Source organism: Oreochromis niloticus, linkage group LG3 (assembly GCF_001858045.2).
Source record: "Oreochromis niloticus isolate F11D_XX linkage group LG3, O_niloticus_UMD_NMBU, whole genome shotgun sequence".
Classification (NCBI taxonomy): domain Eukaryota; kingdom Metazoa; phylum Chordata; class Actinopteri; order Cichliformes; family Cichlidae; genus Oreochromis; species Oreochromis niloticus.
Window position 1 is genome coordinate 85,352,551 of NC_031967.2, and position 25,285 is coordinate 85,377,835.

General features: G+C 41.2%; 2 protein-coding genes and 1 long non-coding RNA gene across 9 annotated transcripts; 1 reads left to right on the top strand and 2 right to left on the bottom strand.

Moving 5' to 3' along the window:
• Positions 1 to 18: 18 nt before the first annotated feature.
• Positions 19 to 464, top strand: LOC112846430 (uncharacterized). The gene is made up of 2 exons (XR_003219368.1): positions 19 to 89; positions 180 to 464. It is a non-coding gene; the product is annotated as an uncharacterized LOC112846430 (long non-coding RNA).
• On the bottom strand, positions 224 to 17,790 carry LOC109199513 (uncharacterized). Of its 7 annotated transcripts, XM_025905891.1 has the most exons (4): positions 17,659 to 17,790; positions 17,012 to 17,185; positions 1,698 to 1,772; positions 224 to 1,345 (listed from the first exon to the last, which is right to left on the bottom strand). In XM_025905891.1, exons 3-4 carry the CDS (start codon positions 1,761 to 1,763, stop codon positions 455 to 457), a joined length of 957 nt encoding a protein of 318 aa, XP_025761676.1. In that variant the 5' UTR covers positions 1,764 to 1,772; positions 17,012 to 17,185; positions 17,659 to 17,790; the 3' UTR covers positions 224 to 454. The 7 variants fall into 7 exon arrangements, with proteins under 7 accessions (XP_025761676.1, XP_025761678.1, XP_025761673.1 ...); XM_025905893.1 differs by lacking the exons at positions 1,698 to 1,772; positions 17,012 to 17,185; positions 17,659 to 17,790 and adding exons at positions 2,090 to 2,150; positions 2,344 to 2,418 and having other exon boundaries at positions 224 to 1,187; XM_025905888.1 differs by lacking the exons at positions 17,012 to 17,185; positions 17,659 to 17,790 and adding an exon at positions 2,344 to 2,418 and having other exon boundaries at positions 1,698 to 2,150.
• Positions 17,655 to 25,275, bottom strand: LOC109199519 (protein NLRC3-like). The gene is made up of 5 exons (XM_025905862.1): positions 25,220 to 25,275; positions 25,016 to 25,135; positions 22,542 to 22,620; positions 19,653 to 19,854; positions 17,655 to 19,483 (listed from the first exon to the last, which is right to left on the bottom strand). Exons 3-5 carry the CDS (start codon positions 22,542 to 22,544, stop codon positions 17,655 to 17,657), a joined length of 2,034 nt encoding a protein of 677 aa, XP_025761647.1. The 5' UTR covers positions 22,545 to 22,620; positions 25,016 to 25,135; positions 25,220 to 25,275.
• Positions 25,276 to 25,285: the final 10 nt, after the last annotated feature.

Consider the following 25,285-nt stretch of genomic DNA (forward strand, 5'->3'; position numbering starts at 1 on the left):
GTGGCTGCCTCTGGGCGGTGTTTCTGGGGCTGGTACCTGTGAATCATTCTTTAGCTGTCCTGTTACCCTGACACAGAGAATAATGAGAAGTAAACTCGTGATGTCCACACAGTGAAGTTTCTGCTAAATGAAGTCATGTAGTGATCCTGCTGAGCTGCTCTCTTCTCTCACTTCTTCAGATTCTCTTGACACGCACCGAGCTTTTACACATGATACAAAGATATTTCACATGCTGAACAGACTTTATTGAAACAGAGACAATCATCAGAATACAGTGAGACAGAGCTAATCAAACAGATTGATTGTAGGATCAATGATCATTGTTGGAGTCAAAGATCTGAGATCACAGTGGGTGAACATCATTTCAGAAAGGAAAGAAAAACAATCAAACTGGTTAAACAGGAACACCATAGACTCTTTGGTTTCTGCCCAGTGAGCATTCCCAGCTCTGTTACTAAAACGAACTGAAGGTCAGGTACAGCGTATTACCTTTGTTCCCACTGTTGAGGTTTTTTTGTCTAATGAAGACCCTGGGATATCTGTACTGCTCCACAGCTGCTGTGTTGACGATCACAGAGACCGCCCGAATGGGAAGACCGGAGTCTTTCTTGTACCACAGGTACACGTAACTTCCTCCTGCCCCCTTGCTTAGATCAGTAGTTACCCTTGTAAAGCCCATATACGGAAACAACATCTTCTCCATATCATTAATGGAGATCTTCAGATCTGTGATGGCTCTTTGAGAGTTAGTGGTCTGACGGTACCAGATGAAGACAAAGGATCCTCCTGCACCTCTGTTGGTATCATCATCCACTCTGATGTAGCCGTTCTGGAAGTAGTCAGCATCTCCATCATAGTCAGCATTGGCAGTGATGTCACAGATGTAGGTTGGTCTCTCCCTCTTCACCCACAGGTAGATCCATTTTCCTCTAGCTTTCCGGTTCAGATCACAGGCCAGTCTCTCCCATCCAAATGCAAACATCTGGGCTTCCTCTCTTGCTTCTATAGAGACATGAAGGTTCACAATGGGAACATCGTACTCTGAGTTACCTCTGTAGTACCACAGGTAGATGTAGTCTCCGCTTGTTCCGGCATTGAGGTTCTTGTTAATCTTCTGGTAACCTGCAGTGATCAGACCCCTGCTCATGCCATCATTGAATGTAAGCTGAATCCTGGTGATTGGTGAGCTGCTGCCTTTTTTGTACCAAAGGTAGATGTATTTTCCTTCAGCTCCTTTGTTCAGATCAACATCGATTTTGATGAAACCTTGACTGCTAAGATACGTCTCTTCAGCTTCATCCAGAGACACCTGGAGCTCGGTGATGTACTGGCCCACTGATTGTTCCTGCATCAAAGTTAAAAGATTAATAGTAAACAGAAAGATTTAAAATCTGTTTTAAAAGTTTGAAATCAGGAAGGTGCGTGGTAGCTGAAACTGCTGTAGCATTACTACTTTGTCTACATTTACAGTTTTTTCTGAGATATAATAAAATGACATGATTTTGCTACTAAACGGATCGTTAGTGTTTTTTTTAAATGTATAGCTAATTAAACTTGAATTGTTCTGAATGTTTTTGTACTTTATGCTAAAAAGTAAGTTTGACCCCACGTGATGAAATAAATGTGTGAAAAACTGAAAAGCAGCAGAGAGCACATTTTCACACAGACTGGACACAAAAGAGAATATGAAGCATCACCAGAGTGAAGGGAGGTCCGATCAGCAGCAGCAGATAAACCTTCAGCAGAGTCTTCATAGTCTCCATCTCTTCCTCCTTAAACCACAAACACATTAAGGTACCTGTGAATTGAACTACTGATAAAGATTTTATGCTCTCTGCCTCCCCAAAAAACTTGCCTGGGAACGCACTGTACAACATGCTGGACCGAGAAATGATTTTTAATCGATTACCTCAAGATGGGTAAAAAAGGGTCATTTTTTGCCAAATTTAAAGGAACATAAAGAGCAAACAGAGATGCTGTGTGAGCAGTTGTATACTTACGTGTGTATAGACGGCGTTTGGCTGGCTGAAAGCTGCTGATCGTTCTTTATACACACAACAGCATCAGTACAATTGTGAAATCACCTCTGACGTGCAGTTTCAGCCCTCCTCCTTTCCTGCTTCTCTGCATTCACATGATGATCAACTGAGCTAAACATGAATTTCAAAAAATAATCTGTTGTATATTAATGAATAAAAACACATTTGAGCACTGTGTGGACTGTCAGTAGCTACATGGGGATTAAATATATCAATGAAAAATGAAGGTGAAGTTTGATTTCTCAGAGATATTAATCTGAAATGTTTCTTTTTTTGTTTTTTATCTGAATATCTGTAAAAGTACCTGTTTTCACTGCCAATGCTGACTATGATGGAGATGCTCAGTACTTCTACTTCCAGTGTTTATCTCGTTCAGCAGTGGCGCACTTAAGTTTCCTGTTTTCACAGTGCAGCCTCTGTGGTTTAGGATGTCTTGTATGCCCAACCACACCCCCCGTGTGTTGTTGCTGGACAGGTGGGACTCTATGCTACTTTTATGGTCCGTCTTAGCTTCTTTCAGATCGGGTTGAGCAGACCTGTACAGAACTCAGTCGCCCGACCTGAAGGCAGCATCCCGGGCTTTGAGAAGTGTGCGGATCTGGCTGGTCATCCAGGGTTTCTGGTTTGAGAATCACATAATTATCAATAATTCAAAATAAATTTCATTATAATCCTTTGCCTTCAGTCCCACTAACTGATACAAATGCTCGTTCAAGCAAGGACACACAAGGTCGTTCAGGATCTAAATGTTTAAGTTTGAACAGAAAGCCCAGGACCAGCACAGAGGGACTCTGCTGCAGACCCATGTACAGCTACACGTGTAAAGCGGGTGCTTATCACTGCCTTTGGTTCCTGCTGAAGGCCAAGCTTAACAGAACAAAGGTTTAAACATCTGTGTGTCTGAAATAGACCAGTTTTGGTGGTGCTGAGGTTGATACAGACTGAAGACTCTCCACATTGGAACTCTGTATTATAGCTCTGAACTCTATGAACCAGGCAATATGCAGACTGGGGGCCGGCATCCGCCTAGCTCAAGATCAATCCATGTCTGAATGTGAAAGAAGGCACTCCATCATACCTTAATAAATCATACCATACATCTTTAACTGGTATCAAACTGTTGCTTCCTGCAGTGGGAAGAGCCACGGACGATATTATCGGGAGTTACAATTCTTCTGCAGGACTGTGTGTCGGGTCATGATGGTGAGCAGACCAAGGTTGCATTACTGCCCAGTAGTGATGTTCAAAACACCTTGAGGTGCACTGTTTAAATAAAACTGAACTAAATTGAAACACTGTAACATTTAAAGGTTTAGAAAAAATCTGACATCACCTTCACAAGTAGAATGGGAGGCAGAGCCTTCAGTTTTCATTTTACTTTACAAATGGACCTTCATGCATTCAGCTTCTACTGGGATCTTCGTGATGGACATGACAGAAGCAGGTGAGGAACTCTGAGATGATGACATTTCTTGACCTGTGTCGTTGTCATCTCAGCAGCTGTTTGGTGGAGTCAGGAAGTGAATGATGAGTTTTAACAAAACCTCTCAACATTTAAAGAAACGAGTTGTGTTCAGATTAAACTCATTTCTTCAGAGGACACAGCAACATCAGAGTTTAACTCATCCGGATCTTTAATGTTGTAAAGAAAGAGAAACTCCTGGTGGACTTTCAGGTTCCAGCTGTTTACACACTGACTGCTGTGAAATGTGTACAATGTTCAGACTTTTAAAGAAATAAATGGCTTCACGGAGAATTAACTTGACATCTGCTGAGAAACTGTAACTGTTGGATGCTGTGAGGAAAACTGCTGAGCATGTGTGAGAGTGTCATGTTTAACGGCTTTTCAGAGAGTCACTGCCTTCACTTTCAGAGTTTCTTCATGTCCGGCTTCATCAGCACTTCTTCACAGCTTCTGACTTCAAAATGATGGGTCATGAACAAGTGTTGAAATGATTCTTACTAATGAAAGATATTTTTAATAGCAGCAGCAGCTCTTTCACTTCCTTTTACTTCTCTTTTGAGAAACTGCCTCATGAAAACCAAACTGTGTTGTAATCTCTTGTAATCTGTATCTCTTTTAAATCACAGAAAAACAAAACATCTTTAATTATTTTACGTATAGTTGGTCTTGTTTCTTTCTTTCTTACTGTGTAAGAATATTCAACACTGCTATCAATGCATTTTTCAAAAAAGGTCTCTCTGCGCAAAATGGGCCTAAAAACATAAACAGCTGTGGGATACTGTTTGTTCGTGATTTGAACCGGGGGAACAAACTGTGGCAGGATGAGTGTTGTGTCAAGTTTGGTGTCACTGACAAAGTGTGTTCCCCGTGCGTCGTGAGCATTCGCTGGGCATGGAGCGCAAATCCAGTTTACTCCGCCCCCATTACAGACGATTAGACGTGGCAGTAGTGATGTTTTAGTTTTGTGAAAAAGTGAAAAATGAGTGTCGTTACATTACCATTCAGTTTTAGGGTGACAATAGAAAACTATATATTTATTGTTCTCACGTGGTATCGGACGGGATTATTTTAACAAATGAATGATAATGCCTGATAATTATTTTTATCCTCCTGTAACTTCCCTGTACAGAGAGCTAAAACCTCCAAAGTTTCAGGATTAGTTGGTCGTTCTAAGAAGTGTTTGTGAACTAAAAATCAAAAATGGGGGATACTGTTTGTCTGTGACTTGGAGAGCCCAGCGTGTGCTCCTGACGCAGGGCAAACCAATTCTTTTGGGGACACCTACCTTGGCACGACAGCTGTTGTGCAGGTGAAGCTGAACACAATATATGAAGGCAAGATTGCGTAAGGTTGCAGGTCCAGATGGCATCAGCTCCAGGCTCCTGAGATGCTGTGCAGATGAACTGTGTAGCATCCTAGGATATGTCTTCAACCTGAGCCTGTCACTAGGGAAAGTACCACAGCTGTGGAAGACGTCCTGTGTGGTACCGGTACCAAAGACCTCCCATCCCAAGGACCTCAGCAGCTACAGGTCGGTAGCCCTGACATCGCATCTGATGAAGACCCTCGAGAGGTTGGTTCTAAACCATCTGCTCCCCCTGGTGAGGTCTTCATTGGTTTGCTTACCAGCCTGGCATCGGGGTGGAGGACGCCATCATCTACCTCCTGCACCGAGCTATTTTTTTTTTTTTTTTTTCAAAGGATTATTCTATTCTATCTAGTCTTTGGCTTGGAAGCATATTTGGCAATGCTAAAAAAACTGTACATTATGCTAACAGTGTCCAAACATTCTTTTTCTTTTTTTTTTTTAAATTCTTACTGCCCTCCCACAATGGCTCTGCATCCCCTCTAGGGGGCATGCACTCCAGTTTGTGAGCCACTACCTTAGCTCATGTGATGAGACACATGGGGCGTTTATCAATATGCGTACTTGCGTTCTCGTGTACTCGTGATACGTCATCAGTCGGAGACCAAGTACTGTTCCAATTCGAAGTACGCATCAAGCCGAGAACGCGAAAAAGTCCCGGATGTGTTCTCGATCCGCCCGTTTTATCGAGCATGCATCGGTGTGGACTTGGGACAGCTATATATCCCAGAATGCATTTCGTCCAAAACTCAACAGCGGACTCCCGGCACATCGAGTACGTACTCGCGTACTTGGGCATTGATAAACGGCCATGATCAATAGTATGCTATCAACCATCTCAAAGGACAACCCCACTTTGCTTTAAATATCTGTGACTCTACACCAGGGGTCCCCAATCTCAGTCCACGAGGGCCGGTGTCCCTGCAGGTTTTAGATCTCACCCTGGGTCAACACACCTGAATCACATGATTAGTTCATTACCAGGTCTCTGGAGAACTTCAAGACATGTTGGCCGTTTTACCGTTCATTCCTGCAAACCTCTGAACCTGAACAACAATGATGCTGCATTGCTGGCTGATCCCAAAAGGTTGATTCTGTTCATCTGGACGTTTTCAGAAACGTTTGCTCACTGATCAGGTGACTTCTTCAGTCTCAGCTGACTGCAGCTTTACAACCTTACAAACAGCACATTTGCACAATGACTGAAACCAGCAGCAGCAGCACCTGATATATGTGATACTAATATAATACATATACATATATAATCCATACTAATGATGAAGGAACTGAGCTCACAGTCCATTGTTCATTCAGTGAACTACTCAGTTTATTTTGGCCTCAGAAATGCTCACTCTGTTTGTACATCACTGATTGTCAGCAATAGACTCATTCTGCTGTGTGGACAGGAACACAAGTGACATCACTTCCTGTTTGTTTGTGACTGAAGAGGAAGAAGTTTACAAGGAATCATTTAGAAGAGTTTCAAACATCAATTGATTGAATCCATGAATCTGAAAACGTGTTTGTGAGTGAAAGAGACAAACATGTACAGACTGAACTATCTGTTCAACAGTCAGAGAGTTTCTCTAACAGGAGACACTCTTTACACTCCACTCAGCACAGGGACACTGAGGAACCACGACCCACCCAAAACCCAGGATAAAGAGTTTGAGTGAATGTGGTGTTGAAGGTGTGGAGGTGGATCAGAGTGTCAGAGGAGACTCTGTAGAAGGACAGAGTGCCAGCAGGACAGTCCACATACACTGCTGCTCTGTTAGAGACAGAGGAGGAGGAGGAGGAGGAGGAGATGGATGTTTTAATCTTATTGTGCCAGACAGAACGAGGACCATCATCATAGCAGTACAGACTCCAGGACTGATCATTCCATCCAAACCAACAGTCATCACTGCCTGCTTTCCTTCTGATGCTTCTGTAACTCACTGATATAAGAACGTTTCCTCTCCACTTGACCTCCCAGTAACAGCGACCAGTCAGACCATTTCTACACAGCAGCTGACAAACATCAAATCTGTCTGGATGATCAGGATATGACTGAACCTCCTCCACATGCGTCACCTTCCTGTTGTTGTCAGACAGTTGGAGGTTTGTGTTCACTGTGTTTGTGTCGATTGTGAGTTGACAGGAATCTGATGGAGAGAACAAACACAATCCAGCTGCAGTTATTGATCCATCATCTGTTCATTGATTGACACTTTGATGATGACTCCTGACATGATGAAGATGGTTGAATGTGTGCTGCTTTGTTTTCATGAATCCCATTAAAAACACACTTACACTTCCTCAGACCTGGTCTCAACCATCGGACTCCAGCAGGCTCCACCCTGAAAGGAGGAGGGGGGTCAGAGCAGCACAGTCAGCATGCACACATGGACATTACATAGCTCTCATACACACACTGTTACACACTGAGGACGGCTCAAAGCTCGGCTCCACTGTTTTATTCAAAGAAATCTACATTTATTTATCAGCACATTTAAAAACAGGTTGAGCCAAAGTGCTGCACAGAGTAGAGATAAAATAGGAAACATACACAGTAATTACTATAAAGACTCATCAGAATTGAAAGCTACAGAGTACAAATGTGTTTCCAACCGGGTTTTAAAAATGTCGAGTGTTGGTGACGACCTGATGTGAAGGGCGACTGTTCCAGAGTTTGGCTGCAGCGATCGATAAAGCTCACCTCTGTTTTTACGGCTAGTTCTGGTCAGAAGCTACTTATCTGCAGACCTGAGGGCTCGACTTGGATTATTTTTGTTAAAGAGAGATAAGATGGAGCCAATCCACTCAGAGATTTAAAGACAAACAACAAGATCTGGAAGTGGATTCTACGACGTACTGGTAACCAGTGGAAAAAGCTGGAAAAAGCTGGTGATGGGTCGTCTAGCACAGAGCCACCGCTGGAACCAGACAATTCTACTACAACAGCAAAAAGAACCAAGCAGAGCTCTTTGAGCTCATGCACGAGATCAAACTATGATCTCAAGATCACAGTTTGAGAGAGAACTGTGACAGCGCCGTTCCTTCGCTTGACCTCAGTCGCTCTCGTCTGCTCCCTCGTAACACTGCTCTTTATTGAGGTTACATGAATATGCATAAGTTCATTAACATAAGACGTCTTACACAGGTATGAACAAAGAGTACCAGTCTGTGCATAGTGTGTGTGTGTGTGTGTGTGTGTGTGTTCCAGATGTGACCCTGTGACCCCAAAGCTGGTGCTAAGAGTCCAGCGGTCCCCCTGACAAAGGGCTCTTATACTTAACCAGACACAGAGTAGGTGTCCTCCTATTCCAGGGCTCAGCAACCTTTAACACCCAAAGAGCCATTTGGACCCGATTTCCACGCAAAAGAAAACTCTGGGAGCCACAAATACTTTTTTGACATCTAAAATGAAGATAACACTGTATATATTGTTTTTTACCTTTGTGTGAACAACTAAGGTGTGTTGCTTATGAAATCCATGAAGTGCTACAGAGAAAATTACATTTTATTCATGTAATTAACACATTTTGAACTCTTAAAGAAATATAACAAAATGAAAGACACCCAGCTGAACTAAAAGGATCCAGCAAACAAAAACTGTTGTGAGCCGCCTCCCTCATATCACCTTTGGGCTTTTGGACCCTTGACCTGACTTTTAAAAAATAATTGGAAAAAAGCTCTATGCTGCTGAAAGATGAAAAATAGATATTTGCAGAATTCTGCCTAAATATGTATTTTACCTGGTTAATGTGTGTGGCAGGGCGTGGTCTGCAGTGCCGCTGCAGGGGAGGCGGATGCACCTGAGCGGCACCCGCAATGACGCCTTGCCGCCTTAACATCTGTGCTCTCTCTGCTGTTGTGTTGGTGTCGGGCTGTGAGCTGCAAAGCTACAGCCGGCTGTATGAGTACAGCAACCGTGTGTGAAAAATGTCAATAAAGAGATGCTGAAAAGCGTGTTCATGCAAACATCGTCGGGTCTGCCGTGATATGTTTGCAATGGGACTTCTGGTCCCGAACCTCTGCGCACAGCGTCTGCACATCAGGGCTGTACGAAGTCACTTTCATCTTTACGCAGGACTGTAAGCTGTCATCTGTGAGGCGTGAGCGTTTTTGTTTTTAACATAGTTCACGGTGGAGAACAGCTGCTGACATAATGTGGATCCGAAGATCCATAATTGGCCTATCTGGGGTTGAAAGTCCCGATAAATGCACGGCGTTTCGGCGGGTACACCGGCTTCCGCGAGTGTGACGCTTATTATGAGCGATCAAAAAATAATAGAATATAATTTTATATTTATATTTCAATATCACAATATCGAAATACAAGTTAAAAAAGAACTAACATAAGTAAAACACACTTCAGCTAATTACTTAAAAAACTAATTTATTTTCCCAAACCACGCAGAGCCGCACTAAAAGGACTAAAGAGCCGCGTGCGGAGCCGCAGGTTGCCGACCCCTGTCCTATACCATAAATGAGTAAGAGAAGGTACGACCTCTCTCAGGACCCCAAGGTGTGTGTGCATGCCAGAGCACTCTGGAAGGCACACAGAGTCTTTACAGACTACTAAGGATCAAACCTCTATCCTTATGCAATCGATTATAAAACTCTAAGCATATATGAGTAAATATTTATAAGCATAAATGACAATCAACAATATAAACCTTACAGCTGGTTTTAAAAGCAGAATTTATTTGTTTCTCAAATGAGAAAGAGCTATCGAGAAACACTCCTAAATCTTTAGTTCTGAACTTTTCCAGTGGGCCAAGGTCAACATTATCTGCTAGTGCTAAATAGGTTGCCGTTATTAACTAATGCTAACTTGACGTGAATTAGCATTATGCACTAATGCTAACTCACATCAAATTAGCATTAGCTATTTACAACAGCGTACTTAGAATTAGCCACTCAATGTTTTCTCTTACTTATTAAAAATGATAGTAGCTAATGCTAATACTCTTTTCTGTTGGGTAACAACGAAGTGAGAAGTTAATGCTAAGTAGGCTGCCTTTAGCGGCTTATTCTAATTAGGGGTGAATAATTATTAGCAGCTAATGCTAATACCGTTTTCTCTTTTCTTATAACAACTTGAGCAGCTAATGCTAATTTGATGTAAATTAGCATTATATTAATAAGGGGTTAATGCTAAGTAGGCTGCCATTAGCAGCTAAAGGTAATTTGGGGTGAATAAGCACTAGTAGCTAATGCTAATACCCTTTTCTCTTGCGTTATAATGATGTGACGTTAATGTTAAACAGCATTAGCTTAGCAGCATTAGCTTATCAGAGTTTTCATCATGGTCACAGAAATCCTTAGCAGAGCAAAGTGGCCTACTTAGCAATAGCTGCTCAAGTTGTAGAAAGCAAGGGAAAACAGTATTAGCATTAGCTGCTAAATGTGCACTTGAGAACAAATTTATTGCGAATTCAGCTGTGAATGTAGAGTTTCCAGTATTTAAGCTTCCATTTCCAAATGTTAGCTGCTCCTGTCTGTCTCTTTGTCACACACACAGACTGAAATGATTCACAGCCTTGTTTCATCCTTCTGACTGCCACTGTGACTGTGGAGATACAGCATGGGAAACATACACATGGCTGACACATTAATAGGTACACAGTGACCACTATCTCAGGTACACCTGTGACCTAATAAAGTGTATCTAAAGTTACAAAATGTTGTCTCTTTCCAAATATTTATGGACCTAACTGTAGGTCCACTTTTAATGAAACTCTCAACATGACTTATCAGTTATCATTAATGCTCCTGCAAACAGACTCCTTGGAGACCCCGTACATAAATATCCATGTACTATCCAGCTAGACTAGTGTGTCTATCCCTGAAAATATTCCTGCATGTAGTGCTGGGCAGTATGGAAAAAATATTTATCACGATATGAATTATTTTATATCACAATAACGATATATATCACGATATACCACCTGACCCGTGGTCATCTAGAAAGTACGCAGTCTGTAAACAGCGAGTGCCGAGGGTGCAGTCTTTGTTTTGAGTTACCATAAAGTATGTCGCAAATCCGGGTGCACGGACAGCAGCACCAGCTCGCAAACCACAAGACGGAATTTCTTCATGAAAAATATCATTTTTTTTAATACTTTATTTTTTCTTGCATAAAGTTAAGCGCATGTATAGTTAGAAGACAACACTAATATATTTGCCACAGGCTATTAAACCCTTTAAGACCTACCATAGAACCAAGACCGCCAGAGCTTATCTTTCTGTTTTTACATGTTGTAGTGCCATTTGTGGGAGTATTTCAAGTATCCATATATTTTTACAACCGTTACAGCCCAAATTTTAATAATATGTAGGCATTAAGTAAATAGTAACTTCATAAATTGCAAAAACTTGTTGTTTTGTTTTTTACATATATTTCTAGTTAAAAAAATTTAAGAGGTGTATCCCTCAAAACTGTAAATACAAAAGTTTCCAACCACGAGAAATTTATTTTGAGTGTCTTCATAGTTTTATTTTTGAGATACACTAATTTTTATATACTACAGGAAAAATGTACATAAATATTATAATTCATCAAAATAAACTATTTCCAACAGCGTAATTTGAGTTCTAAGCATCCCAGAAATGATACAGGAAAGCATAAAGTAAAACATGACTTTTAAAAACACCAACATAGGCTTTTTGCGAAAATGACGTCACTTCCGGTTTTGGGCAGGTAATGGCGGACAGTTAGTTCGCGCTGACATATATGCCAACGTAGGAAGTCTTATGAACGTCGGCAAAGCGTGTTTCTGGAATATTATGTTTTTAATAATAATAATAATAATAATAATGCATTGGATTTATATAGCGCTTTTCAAGGCACCCAAAGCGCTTTACAATGACATTATTCATTCACGCTCACATTCACACACTGGTGGAGGCAAGCTACGGTTGTAGCCACAGCTGCCCTGGGGCAGACTGACAGTTTTTGTTGCTGCAAGTTTGGAATATTATGTTTTTGTTGCTGCAAGTGCTTCTTATGCAATTTATGCAAGTTACATGTGCAGTTAAATGTGGAAGGAAACCATGACCTAGGACAAGCTAATGGCATAAGATGTAAGTACAAGTCCTCCGGTTTCACATGCAAATAAAATTATTGCGCTACCTTACGTGGCTACAGTTCTACAGGGATTTAAAAATAGTTAGGTAAAACAGAGTGTGCCTGCTCCGACTGGTTGTAAAGGGTTAATTATATAGTTTGTGTAATAATTTATCAAATTTGGGTTAGTACGATATAAACGACAGAAGACAAATGGCACGATAGACACTTTTCTATCGTCCACACGATATATATCGTCATATCGCCCAGCACTACCTGCATGTGTAATTGTTCATGTCTCATCTGCAGGCAACAAACAGGAAGTGAGTGAAGGACACAGGACATGTTTCCAGCTCTTCCTCCTCTATCAGACATTCTCTCCATACCTGAGAGTGTCCAGTCTCCAGCCTGGTTCCTTCAGTCCAGCCGACAGCAGCTTCATTCCTGAGCCTCCTGGATGATTGTAGCTCAGGTCCAGCTCTCTCAGATGGGAGGGGTTGGAGCTCAGAGCTGAGGCCAGAGAAGTACAGCCTTCCTCTGTGATCAGACAGCCTGACAGACTGCAGACACACAAAACAACAATCCATCTGTCAACAATCGTTTTCTGTTTGTCACAATAACATCTATCCATTTACATCCATTCAATGTAACTTTATTTATAAGTGACAATTCCCAACAGACACCAACAGTCATCTCAAGCTGTTTAACAGTGTAAGGTAACAGCCTCCAATATTAGAGAGAAAGCCCCAACCATCAGACAATCCACTGTGAGCAGCACTTGGTGATGGTGGGAAGGAAGAACTCTCTTTGACACAAAGATCCTCCCAGTGAAAACAGGCCACAGGAGGAGCATCTACCATGACTGAGGGAAAAGATAAGAGATGAGCTCAGAGAGACAAGAACAAAACACAAACTAAGGAGAGAGAAGACAAAAGTTAAAAACATTCAGAGCATCATGCGAAGTCCACCACAGCCAGGCTTTCTTTATGTTCGCTGCTTTGACAAAATCTCAAACTGAACCTTAAGCTCCTTATTCCACACGCTGGGCTCAATTGGCCTTCAGTGGTGTTCTGGCTGTCACACTGAAGTGACCAGAGTGCTAAAGAGTGAATCAGACACACCAGTGTCGTCCCTGATATCTCTACTACACTTTCAGCTTCTCCACCTGAGCTGTGGCTAAGGTGCTACCAGCATGCAGGCTCGGTGTGTCTCACTCAACAATTACACTCGTCACCCAGACTAACACCACTTTACAGGTTCACCACTAAGAGGCGCTAAAAGACCACATACAGTGAGATCATCACTAAATGTCTGCTGTGTCTGAAGGTGACTTGGTTTTTTAATAACTGGCTACATGAGCATGATTAGCTGCAGTTCCATCTTTGTAAAAGAGACTCAGCATTAGAGCCAAACAGAAACATTTCTACTTTTTAGTATGTTTTTTAGTAGAAATGTTTCTGTAAAAAAATATTTGATATTTCAAAGAAAATACTTTTTATCAATTCTTTATAAGTCAAGAATAATAGTTATATAAAAAGAAGCGACAAATCAATAAGCACTAGGGCTGCACGATTTTGCATAAAATGAGAATCGCGATTTTTTTGCTTAGAATTGAGATCACGATTCTCTCACGATTTTCTTTTCCAATATAAATATTTATTGCACTTATTAACTGCACATCAACTTCGTAACAGTTGTAACTGAACATAAAAACAATAAATAAACATAAAAACAATAAATGCCTCACATTTTGTGGTTGCCGCAAAATGTTGTACTGCTTGAAATTCTGTCTCCACCGTTGCTCGACACTGCGTGTCTAGAGCAGGTAGTGCAACAATAGAAAAATAGTTGCGGGACGGCACTGTGTAGCGTTTGTCTAGGGTGTTGATGATTTTCCTAAATCCCTCGTTTTGCACAGTGTTGATATATCTATGGTCAGGTGATGAGTAATAGCCTCCGTAATTTCTTTGTGCCTGCGGGAGTTCGACGTGTATAGGGAAGCGCTGTATAAGGTTCCCGTTATTGATGTTTGGGTGGTTGACCGGGACGGATTTTGTCCTGTCACTTTCTCGTCATCCCTGACGTGTTTTCTGTTGTTTTTTTCCCTGCCAATCCGGTTGTTCAGTGATGACGTGACGAATCCTACTTCCGGGCCTAAAGTAGTCTGCGTTTAATATGGCTTTTGTGTTGTTGACATGTTTAATGTTTTGTATTTTCTTCTATTTAATCTCAAAAAGCTCATAAAACAGTCAGTGATCACTGTTGACCTCCCTCGGCTTTTATTACCGCTAATCATTTATTTAAGCTCAGTTTTTAAAACCTTACGATGTAACTACAGCACAGCCCATGCAGCAGTATATGAATGACTAACCTCGTATTGTGGATGGATTATCTCACTTGTTCTCCTGGTTGAAGTTTAGTCCTTTTACAGCATCCTGCCATGCGATTACATTTGTTCCTGACCACCGAGAACACTCGCGTTAACTTTTATCGAGTGGAAAAAAAAAAGTTAGCTTGTTTATATTATGCTAACATAGCTGTGTCGCTAGCGGTCATGTAGCACATCATTATATACCAGCTAGCCAAACTTCAGTAACCCTACAAACGTCTCTGCTGTTTAGTTTTCTGTCTTCATTTATGTTGGAAGTGCTAGCAGAGTTGTACGTTTGAATTTGTTTCCAAAACCCCGCAGTCAGGACATGCTATATTGTATTTAGATAGAAGCTAGCGAGCTAACTTCCTGCTAACTTCTAACGCCGTTAAATGTCATAAATTCCATTTTCATGAATGCCTGGATGTTAAACTCAATTGTTACACCTGGTAGAGCAGAACACTGATGATTTTATTAAAGATAAAAGACTTTTTGAAGACAGTTTTTCAACTCTCAGTAATACCACAGTGATCGTTTGATATATGGACCTGCATCACGGCAGGCACAGCTTCTGTATCACGTGGTATAAGGCTCCGCCCTTGTCATTTGTTGAGCAGGAAGAGTGAGCGCTTGTTTTCATGCAGATTACGTCCCGGATCAAAATGCGGTACAATCGTCGTCGTCTTTTTTTTTTTCTTTCTTTTTTTAAAAAACTCGTTGTCATTTGGAAATGAGATCGCACATAAGTATGAATCGAGATCGCGATTTTCTAACGATTAATCGTGCAGCCCTAATAAGCACTCAATAAAACCTTGTACAGCTAAAACTCATGTAGACAATACCAGGGGAGGAAGTAAAACTAAACCTTTGACACCAGAGATGATAACTACCAAAACAAAACAGGAAGTTAATAACAACCATGACGGGAACACCTGAGTGAACCTAGTAAAGGGATGTAGTGGAGCACTGACAGAAGTAAATAAACTCAAAAATACAAACAGTAACTAAAACTAATGAGAGCTGATGGCAATGTAGTCTGTGCTGTAGGGAGAATGGACAGCCATACACGTTATGTGTCCATGAGCAAGAGGAGGGAGAAAAAGGGGACTGGAAAAGTAAGAGTTGTCACCGAGCAGAAACGGGAGCTGGAAGCATGTAAATATAATAATAACCACTGCAGCCAAAAAGAGTGCCTGACGAGTCCAGTTGTAAGTAAGCTATTAAGACTCGACTGTACACTCTGTTTGTGTTTTCCTCCGAAACAATAAGTTCAGTTGGAGCAGCCTTTCAACGCCTCTCTCTGTCTCTCGCAAGCAAAGACCCAGACAACAAAGTAAAGCTATTTTTCGGCTACGAGCCCGACATGAACCCGACATATTAGCCAGAGGTCCCTTTGCTACGGTTCGGACCCGCAGACGTGTTTTATATATGCACAGAATAGTTTTCTATACGAGATCGCTGCAAAAAGTGCAGCCTTACCTAATGTCCACACTACTGTTACTCATTTTATATTAAGATTTAAACATCTAGTTGGAATTGGTATGGTGAGTAACCTTCATAATAGTAATAAATCACACAGCAATAGTACATTCATGTAGCTATAAAAAGCATGATAATATATTAAGTAATCCAAAGTATTCTGTTACGTTACTCAGTGAGAGTAACGTAACAGAATGCATTACAAAATACATTTTGGGGCATGTATTCTCTAATCTGTAGTGGAAAACATTTTAAAAGTGACCTTCCCAACACTGTGAAGATGTGAATCCAGTGGGTGGATGGCGGCATCACCATGAAGGATCAGTGTGAGAATACATTATCATCCACAATGAAAACCAGTCGCAGCTTGTGGCTGCAGTTAGCTGATTTGATACTTAGCTTGGAGTTATCTCAGTAGAAGATAGAATGCTAAACTGTCTAAACCAGGGGTGTCAAACATACGGCCCGTCGGCCAAATTCGGCCCCTGAGATAATTTGATATGTCAGTTATTACAGTATTTTCAGGCTTGCTGTTATTCCATACCAACAGGGCTGGGACGTTATTCTGATGGACACATTATGTCGCCAATCACATTAAGAGACAGACTGGGATCATGCCACTATTTAAAGAAAGAGATGGGGGCAAACGTTCAGAAGAAAGCAAGCATAGTGGTACAGGCCAGGTACACACAGACACAGGTATAAATGCAAGCGTGTCAGGACAAAGTGAAAACACAAAATGAGCAGCATCTGGCTGAATTTCAGTGATACTGGAGACGGCAAAGCTGAGTGTAGAATTTATGAATTAGAAGCTGGATAAAGTGATACCCATGTCCGTTCTCTTCTTAGTGGTAGTAGATGCATAAAATTAAGACTAATGAAAACACTGAATTAAACTTGCTTCCCTTAAAAGCACCAAGTTTACAATTAAATTTCTAATTATGATCTTCAGTACCCAACACCATGACTATGTACATATTGTCAGGTGTGAGAATATTTGTGTTGTGTGCTGTGGATTCAACTCTGCAAACTCATCACTATTTTCATCATCAAATTTCTACTTAGACAGCAACAAAACAGAAAGCAGTTCCCAGGAACTACTTCTTGTTTTAGAATCTTTCAACATAAGAGTATGTCGCACATCAGAACACCTCCACATCTCCTCTTATTAAAGGATTACCTTATTATTAATTTGCTATTTCTGTGAGTTGATTAAAAAAATGTTTGATCTCACCTGAGAGTTTCCAGTTTACAGTGTGGATTCTTCAGTCCTTCAGACAGAAACTTCACACCTGAATCCTGCAGGTCATTGTTACTCAGGTCTAGCTTGATCAGATTAGAGGACTGAGAGCTGAGACCTGAGGACAGAGCTTCACAACTTCTCTCTGACAGGTCACAGAGACTCAGTCTGAAAAATAACAGCAAAACAATTAAAAAAAATACTTTTGATCAAGTGTAATGAGATTATATAACATTTAGGAATATATCATTCTCTTTTTGTCAGGAAAGTAATGAGCAACATGTGGAGACAATCAGAGAGAGAAGAGAGAAGTGAAGAGAGAACAGAGCAGTAAAAGAACACTGGATAGTTCAAATTTGACACATTTTTGGTATCAACAAAATGTGTCAAATTTCTTTATTTTGTAATCGTTTCAGAAGAGTTCATGATTAAAACTTACATCAATAACCACCCAGAAAAATTTCAGAAATGCCGACATGTATTCAGTGTTGAACAAAGTGAGTACTGATTATCACTTAATAGCTTTATAGACTTTTCAGACACCAGCACTCATGACTGTATTTTGGGGGTTATTTTGTTAGTTTTTTTAGTTGATCGCACCTGCTTTTTACCAAAAAGCATATAAGTTAAAATGTACTCACAGAGCTTTGTTGGAGGCTTTGACCACTGGCAGCACTCTCAGAAGAGCCTCCTCAGAAGCAGAGTATTTCTTCAAGTCGAACTCATCCAGATTTTCTTCTGATGACAGTAAGATGAAGGTCAGAGCTGAGCACTGAGCAGGAGACAGTTTACCTGTGGAGAGACTTCCTGAAGTCCTGTATTGTTGGATCTCCTCCACTAGAGAACGATCATTCAGTTCATTCAGACAGTGGAGCAGATTGATGCTTTTCTCTGCAGACAGATTCTCACTGAGCTTCTTCTTGATGTACTGAACTGTTTCCTGATTGGTCTGAGAGCTACTTCCTGTCTGCGTCAGCAGACCTCGTAGGAGACTGTGATTGGTCTGCAGTGAAAGACCCAGCAGGAAGCGGAGGAACAAGTCCAGGTGTCCATTTGGACTCTGTAAAGCTTTGTGCACAGCACTCTGGTAGAAGTGTTTCTCTACAGATTTTACTTCTTTTTCTGTTTTTTGTTTTCGAAACAATATAGACCATGTGGACGTTGTTTGTTTCTGTTCAAGCAGGTTGACTCCAGAGTTGATGAAGGTCAGATGGACATGAAGAGCAGCCAGAAACTCCTGAACACTCAGATGGATGAAGCAGAACACCTTGTCCTGGTACAGTCCTCTCTCCTCCTTAAAGATCTGTGTGAACACTCCTGAGTACACTGAGGTTGCTCTGATATCGATGCCACACTCTGTCAGGTCTGATTCATAGAAGATCAGGTTTCCTTTCTGCAGCTGATCAAAAGCCAGTTTTCCCAGAGACTCAATCATCTTCCTGCTCTCTGGACTCCAGTGTGGATCTGTCTCAGCTCCTCCATCATACTTGACCTTCTTCACTTTGGCCTGAACCACCAGGAAGTGGATGTACATCTCAGTCAGGGTCTTGGGCAGCTGTCCTCCCTCTCTGGTTTTAAAAACATCCTCCAGAACTGTAGCAGTGATCCAGCAGAAGACTGGGATGTGGCACATGATGTGGAGGCTTCGTGATGTCTTGATGTGGGAGATGATCCTGCTGGCCTGCTTCTTATCTCTGAACCTCTTCCTGAAGTACTCCTCCTTCTGTGGGTCAGTGAACCCTCTGACCTCTGTCACCATGCCAACACACTGTGGAGGGATCTGATTGGCTGCTGCAGATCGTGTGGTCATCCAGAGGCGAGCAGAGGGAAGCAGTTTCCCCCTGATGAGGTTTATCAGCAGCACATCCACTGAGGTGGACTCTCTAGGGTCAGTTATGATTGTAGTTTTGTGGAAGTCCAGAGGAAGTCGACACTCATCCAGACCATCAAAGATGAACACAACCTGGAAGTCTTCAAAGCTGCAGATTCCTGCTTCTTTGGTTTCAGTAAAGAAGTGATGAACAAGTTCCACCAAGCTGAACTTTTCCTCTTTCAGCACATTCAGCTCTCTGAAAGTGAATGGAAATATGAACTGGATGTCCTGGTTGGCTTTGTCTTCAGCCCAGTCCAGGGTGTATTTCTGTGTTAAGACTGTTTTCCCAATGCCAGCCACTCCCTTTGTCAGCGCTGTTCTGATTGGTTCATCTCTTCCAGGTGAGGCTTTAAAGATGTCTTCTTGTCTGATTGTTGTTTCTGGTCTGGCTGGTTTCCGGGATGCTGTTTCAATCTGTCTGACCTCATGTTCATCATTGACCTCTGCAGTCCCTCCCTCTGTGATGTAGAGCTCTGTGTAGATCTGATTCAGAAGGGTTGGGTTTCCTGCTTTAGCGATCCCCTCAAACACACACTGGAACTTCTTCTTCAGGGAGGATTTAAGGTTACGATGACAAACTGCAGCAGGAAGTTCTGAACAATAATAATAATAATAATAATAAAAGTACTTCAACTTCAACAATCCTATTTTACAAAATGCTGATGACATTTTCTGACCCACTGAGAAATGACACAACACACTGGTGTCACAGGTATCTCATTTATCTAACAGCTTAAAATCTTAAATAGGAAATCCTCTTACTGCTCTGCAGACGGTCAGCCAGCTGCTCCTGCTTCATTCTCCTCAGGAAGTCCACTGTGATCTTCACAAATGCCTCTCTGCTGCTCCTCTGCTCGTCATCCTCCCTCTGAAACTCTAAGCACTGGGGCTTATTTGGATTCAGAGCCTTCTGGATCTTCTTCAGCTCGGTCTTCACAAAAGTGATGATGTTGTCCTCCAGCAACTGGAACAGGATACTTTATGAATGAGCCACCACTCTGAACTTCAGTCAACACAAAATCCACTTCTTTATGATCAAGGCGCATATCATCCATGATCGATTCACCAATTATAAGTTTGACTTTATCTGATTAACTGAGACTTTGTCCACAACTCCATGATCCCAAATAGAGCAGGGCGATATGGCCAAAAATATTTATCACGATATATATTTGAAAATTTGCGATAACGATATAACTGACGATATAATTGACGCGAGACAAAATACAACTCCACAACTTTACTAGTGCAAAAAACCCCATTCATGTATTTTCACTTAAACAAGCAGCTATTTTTATGTGCATTAAAGCTATATAAAAATTTAAGAGTGCAAATGCAAATTCCTTGCTGAAAGTTTAACCAAAAGGCATTTCCAGTAGAAATGGGCTGACATATCCTGAGCATAACCATGTATAATATCCACTGAAGTTAAAAAGAGGTGCTTTGCAACATGAAACCACAGTGTGCCAAATAAAACAAGTCAAATGCGTATTTTTCAGACCATAAGGTGCACGGGATTATAAGGCATATTAAGAGAAATAAAGCAGTCAGATAAATCAAACTTTAGTCAACTCATTCTTCTTGCATCCTCCAGTTCTGTACCATTGATTCATTAATGCTGTATTCTATCACAGCTGCTCTATTCCCGGGTTGTTGCAGTATATTATTGACTAACCTCTTATTGTGGATGGATTTTCTTAGTTGTTCTCCTTATGAAGTATGGTCCGTTTACAGCATCCTGCCATGCGATTGCATTTGTCTCTAACCATCAGGAACCCTCACCTTAACTTTTATCGAGTGGAAAAGTGTTAGCGTTGATTCCTCCAAATTCACCGTTTATGTTTTGCTAACATAGCTGTGTCGCTAGCGATCACGTAACACATCATTATAAACCAGCTAGCCCAACTTCAGTAACCTTACAAACGTCACTGCTGTTTAGTTTCCTGTCTTCATTTATATTGGAAGTGATAGCAGAGCTGTACGTTTGAATTATTTCAGAAATCTCTCAGTCAGAACATGCTATATCATGCTCAGGTAACTAGCGAAACTAGCGAGCTAACTTCCGCTAACTTCCTGCTAGCTTCTAACTCCGTTAAGTGTAATAAATTCTGTTTTCATGGATGCCTGGATGTTAAACTTCATATTTACACCTGGTAAAGCTGATCATTTTATTAAAGATGAAAGAATTTAGACAGTTTTTTAACTCTCAGTGATGGTGCAGTGTTTGTTTGACTTTGGGACCTGAAGAGGCGGAGTTTAGGACCCAGATTACTCCCAGATTTACGAGCGCCTTAGTCCCACAAATACGGCAATAACGACGCCCGCTTGCATGTTCTACAAAAAACGGACAAACACCAAACCAGTTCCACATCACTGAAGTGGCACCATTTTTACAAACTAATTCTGGTTCATCAGCTTCACTCAACGATCTGCTTTCTCCCTTCTCATTCTCCGTTGCCGCCATGCTTTTTTTTGGCCATGTGCGGATGAAAACAAAGGCACTGCGCATGCGCGTTTAACCCATCTTCTATCGGGATATTTCATTTTCTTATCGTTGCCCAACATTGTACCGGTATTACCGTGAACGGTATAATATGGCCCAGCCCTAATCCCAAAACATTGACTCTGTTCATATGAATGCAGCGATTTCAGTGGGAGAAACATTTCACTGGTGTTCAGAGCTGAACTACCAACGGGTTGATGATCGAAGCCAGAAACCTGGAGATGTTATAAGTGACTGAGATGATCATACAGCCAACTGGTCTTAAAGGTTCACTCTGTTCACACATACAGATCAGTATCTAAGGTTTGACTCTCATCATCATGCACAAGTGTTAAACCCATAATTTCTCTGTACTTTTCATAAGAGCAGCCAGACTTTCAGCTAGTTTTTCTTTTGCTCTGCAGACTTTATGAATGTGTGTCAAAGTTGTTCTTTAGACATCGGCTGCTTTTCAAATCATTTTCAGTCCTCGTACAGGAACCTTCTTCAAGCTAAATCCAAGTGTGTTAGACCAGAGTTAACTTGATATGTGTGGGTGTGTAACTCTTAGAAGCTGATTGGCTGCTTTTTATGGGGGCTGGGTCTTTGGAAAGTGAGCAAAAAACAGTTTTAGTAACATACCCTGAACTGCACATTTTAACAAACAACATGAGATTTTAACAGTAATGTGAAAATCCTGTGATTCATTGTTATTAAGCACAAACACATCTATGGCCCCGTTTCCATTAGTAGCTGCTCAGATCGACTCACCACAGGTCGTCACGACTGGACTGGATCCACTGGTTTCCATTACAGTTGAGGACCACCTAATGTGGTCGTCTCAATACATCCCAGTGTCAACTCACATCATTAGTAAGTGCTAATGCTGCTAATTTCCATCATATGTCATTTATTGCTCAAAGTTATCGTAGAAACAGTTATTCAGCTTCATTCCCACTGATCTCGACTACAAACTGTTTCACTTTGGTTTTTGTTTAAAGCCTCGATGTTTAAAACGTTTCCCTGTGATCACATTTGACCGTCTGATTTCAAAGTTTGTTTCTTTTGGTCATTTAGTCCACAGAGTCCTTGGTGTTCTGAAAGGGACCTATAAACAAATGTATTATTATTAATATTAATAATAAAGTAGTTGTTGTACATGTACAGACCATAAATATGGAGTCCAGCTGTGTTTGATGCTGCTGGGCAGACTGACCACTGGGAACCTCTGAGCTCTGCTGGTCCACTCTGTGGAGGAAGGTTTACCATGGACACACACACACACACACACACACACACACACACACACACACACACACAGATGAGGCCACTTTGATTATTGAAATGTGATTTTAGCCTCTAAAAGCTGTGTTCAGTCACTTTTGCTGCTTCCCTTGTTGCATCTGTATTTGGAGTACAAATAGTACAATAATACAAATGATACTCCAGAGTCCTTCCACTCCTGATCACTGACACTTCTTTGTTGGGTTTTAAACTCTGTAAAAACACAAAGATCATAATTCCCTGAATGACTTCAATGTTTTTCAAACTGAACTTTGATTCTAAAGTTAAAGCCGTTTCTCAGTAAATGTCATCATTCACAGATCAAGTACCTTTCCATTCAAAGTACATATTAAGCCAAGTGTGTAAGTTTACCTCTGAATATTTGTGAAGCATTCCTTTGTTAAGCTTAACAACCGATATATGAAGCTCGGACATCTGTGTTGTCATTGCTGAGTCTGTTTGTTTGTTAATTCCAACCACCAAACTGTTTACCTGCAGCACAGTTTGATTTTTTTTTCCAAGTAAAACTGTGAAACACACTTTTTTTCATACTTGTGTTGTTTTGTATAGAAATGACGCAACATTCAGTGTCAGGTTAAATGTGATAGAAACAGCTCACACTGACATCCATCCTGATAAAAGATGAATGCCGGAAAACCGTGTTGGCATTTATTTGCACTGCTTTCCACCTTGAATGTCTATTATTTTCTGCTTTATGTATAAAAGGGTCCATTCTACAACCTGTTTTTGTGTACTTGTTGAATATTATTATTTCGTGGGCGATCATGGCTCAAAGAGTTGGCAGTTCGTCTTGTAACCGGCTCGGACAGTCTCGGTCGTTGTGTCCTTGGGCAAGACACTTCACCTACCGCCTACTGGTGTTGGCCTGAGGGGCCGATGGTGCTTCTGTCAGTCTGCCCCAGGGCAGCTGTGGCTACAACTGTAGCTGCCTCCACCAGTGTGTGAATGTGAGAGTGATTGAATAGTGGAATTGTAAAGCCCTTTGAGGGCTTCGAAAAGCGCTATATAAATGCATCCATTAATTTAATTATTATTATTTCGTGCTGATATTGCACTTTTTTTTCAGAATCAAGGAGTTGCTGAATCTGCATATAATTGCATTTTTAATGAGTTTTTGAATATTACTTTAAATACTTAGACTTTGTTTTGCTAACAGTTTATATAAAAAGATCAGTGTTGCTGAACTGTGAAATGTTTTGGGTGCAGTGTAGTTTTTGCATACAGGAATAACAGAATAGCTTTAGTGGGTTTTTTTTTTATTTGACTACAAAATGCAGCAAGATATATTTTTAAGAAAGCAGTTTTAGTGATTATAAAATAGACTATATCAGATTCGGCAGATATCCAAATTTATGATATCAGTAGATAAAAAAGTGGTGCCATCTCTGCCAAGAACACAAAAGAGTATTTGTTGGTCCTGATCACATTTTAATCTCATCTCTCCTCCTTGAACAACTGAGTGAAAACACTCTGATAGAAATCTGAGCTCATCTTTGATCAGCATGTGAATGTTAAGCAGCAAACAGAAGTCTAGTTCAGTCTCATTTGTACAGGTTACAAAGGTTTCTAGAGTGCGATCAATGCTCCTGATCAGCTGATCCACACCATCATTTCCTCCTGATCACATGATTGCAGCTCAGTGTATTCAGGCCTAAATGATGCAGCAGTGTCTCGTCTACAGTCAGTACAACACACAGCAGCAAAGCTCCTACACACACTGAGGACAGTGAACACATCACTGCAGCAGCTTCACGTTCACTGCAGAATCCAGTTGAATCAAATCTCTACATGTTACAGCTGCACTTTATATCTCAGAGCAGCTTCAAGCTGAGACCCTCAGACCAGAGAATAAATGACTGTTACAGGGTCAAAGGTCAGGGTTCAAACACAGGACTGTGTTTCACTGTTTCAGCATCAACACTGTGGAACAAACTTGCTCTCACTGTGAGATCAGCACAGTCAGTAAGGTGCAGTAAACTCCTCTGATTTGATCCAGCTGTCTGCAGATTCATCACTGTGGTCGGCAGCAGCTTGATCACTGCTTCATGTTTGAAAGGAGCTTTATCAGTCACTTCATTATAGGAACAAGAAGATCATCAGATCCTGTCTGTGTGACACTGAAGGTGAGATTAACAATGAAAGATGCAGTGTGAGCGACTAACAGTGTGTTATCATTTATATAGAAACTCACAGGAAAAGAGGAAACACACTTGTATAAATGTGTGAATGAGGCGAGTATCAAATTGATTTGAGTTTGACTTACACATGTTTGCACTGCAGTTTATATCCAACAACATCAAGCAGTTAAATTAAATATTTCATGTTGCTAACAGCTCACCTCTCTGCAGCAGACACAGGCTGGACTTTAAAACTAAGTGGCCAATCTTTAGACTTGTCACTCTTTAAAGACACAGAGCTGGGTTCAGGTTCATGTTTGCATTTAGTTCCTCGTTGGTTCCTGTGAATAATGATGGAGCAGTGATGTGAGTGCTGAGCTGTGACATGGAGAAGAGTCATGGACAGTTAGAGATGGTCATCTCACCTCTGAGCTTTGGTCTGGCTCTCATGTTCCCCACACAGAGTGCTTTTAGAGGGAGGGACTCCCTCC

Bases quoted from the DNA above. Each gene is read 5' to 3' on its own strand.
- LOC109199513 (XM_025905888.1), bottom strand. From the start codon at position 1,877: ATGTTGTACAGTGCGTTCCCAGGCAAGTTTTTTGGGGAGGCAGAGAGC. The intron at 1,346-1,697 runs GTGATGCTTCAT...ACTTTGATGCAG, and splicing joins TCGGACCTCCCTTCACTCTG to GAACAATCAGTGGGCCAGTA.
- LOC109199519 (XM_025905862.1), bottom strand. The intron at 19,484-19,652 runs GTAAGAGGATTT...ATTATTGTTCAG, and splicing joins GGCTGACCGTCTGCAGAGCA to AACTTCCTGCTGCAGTTTGT.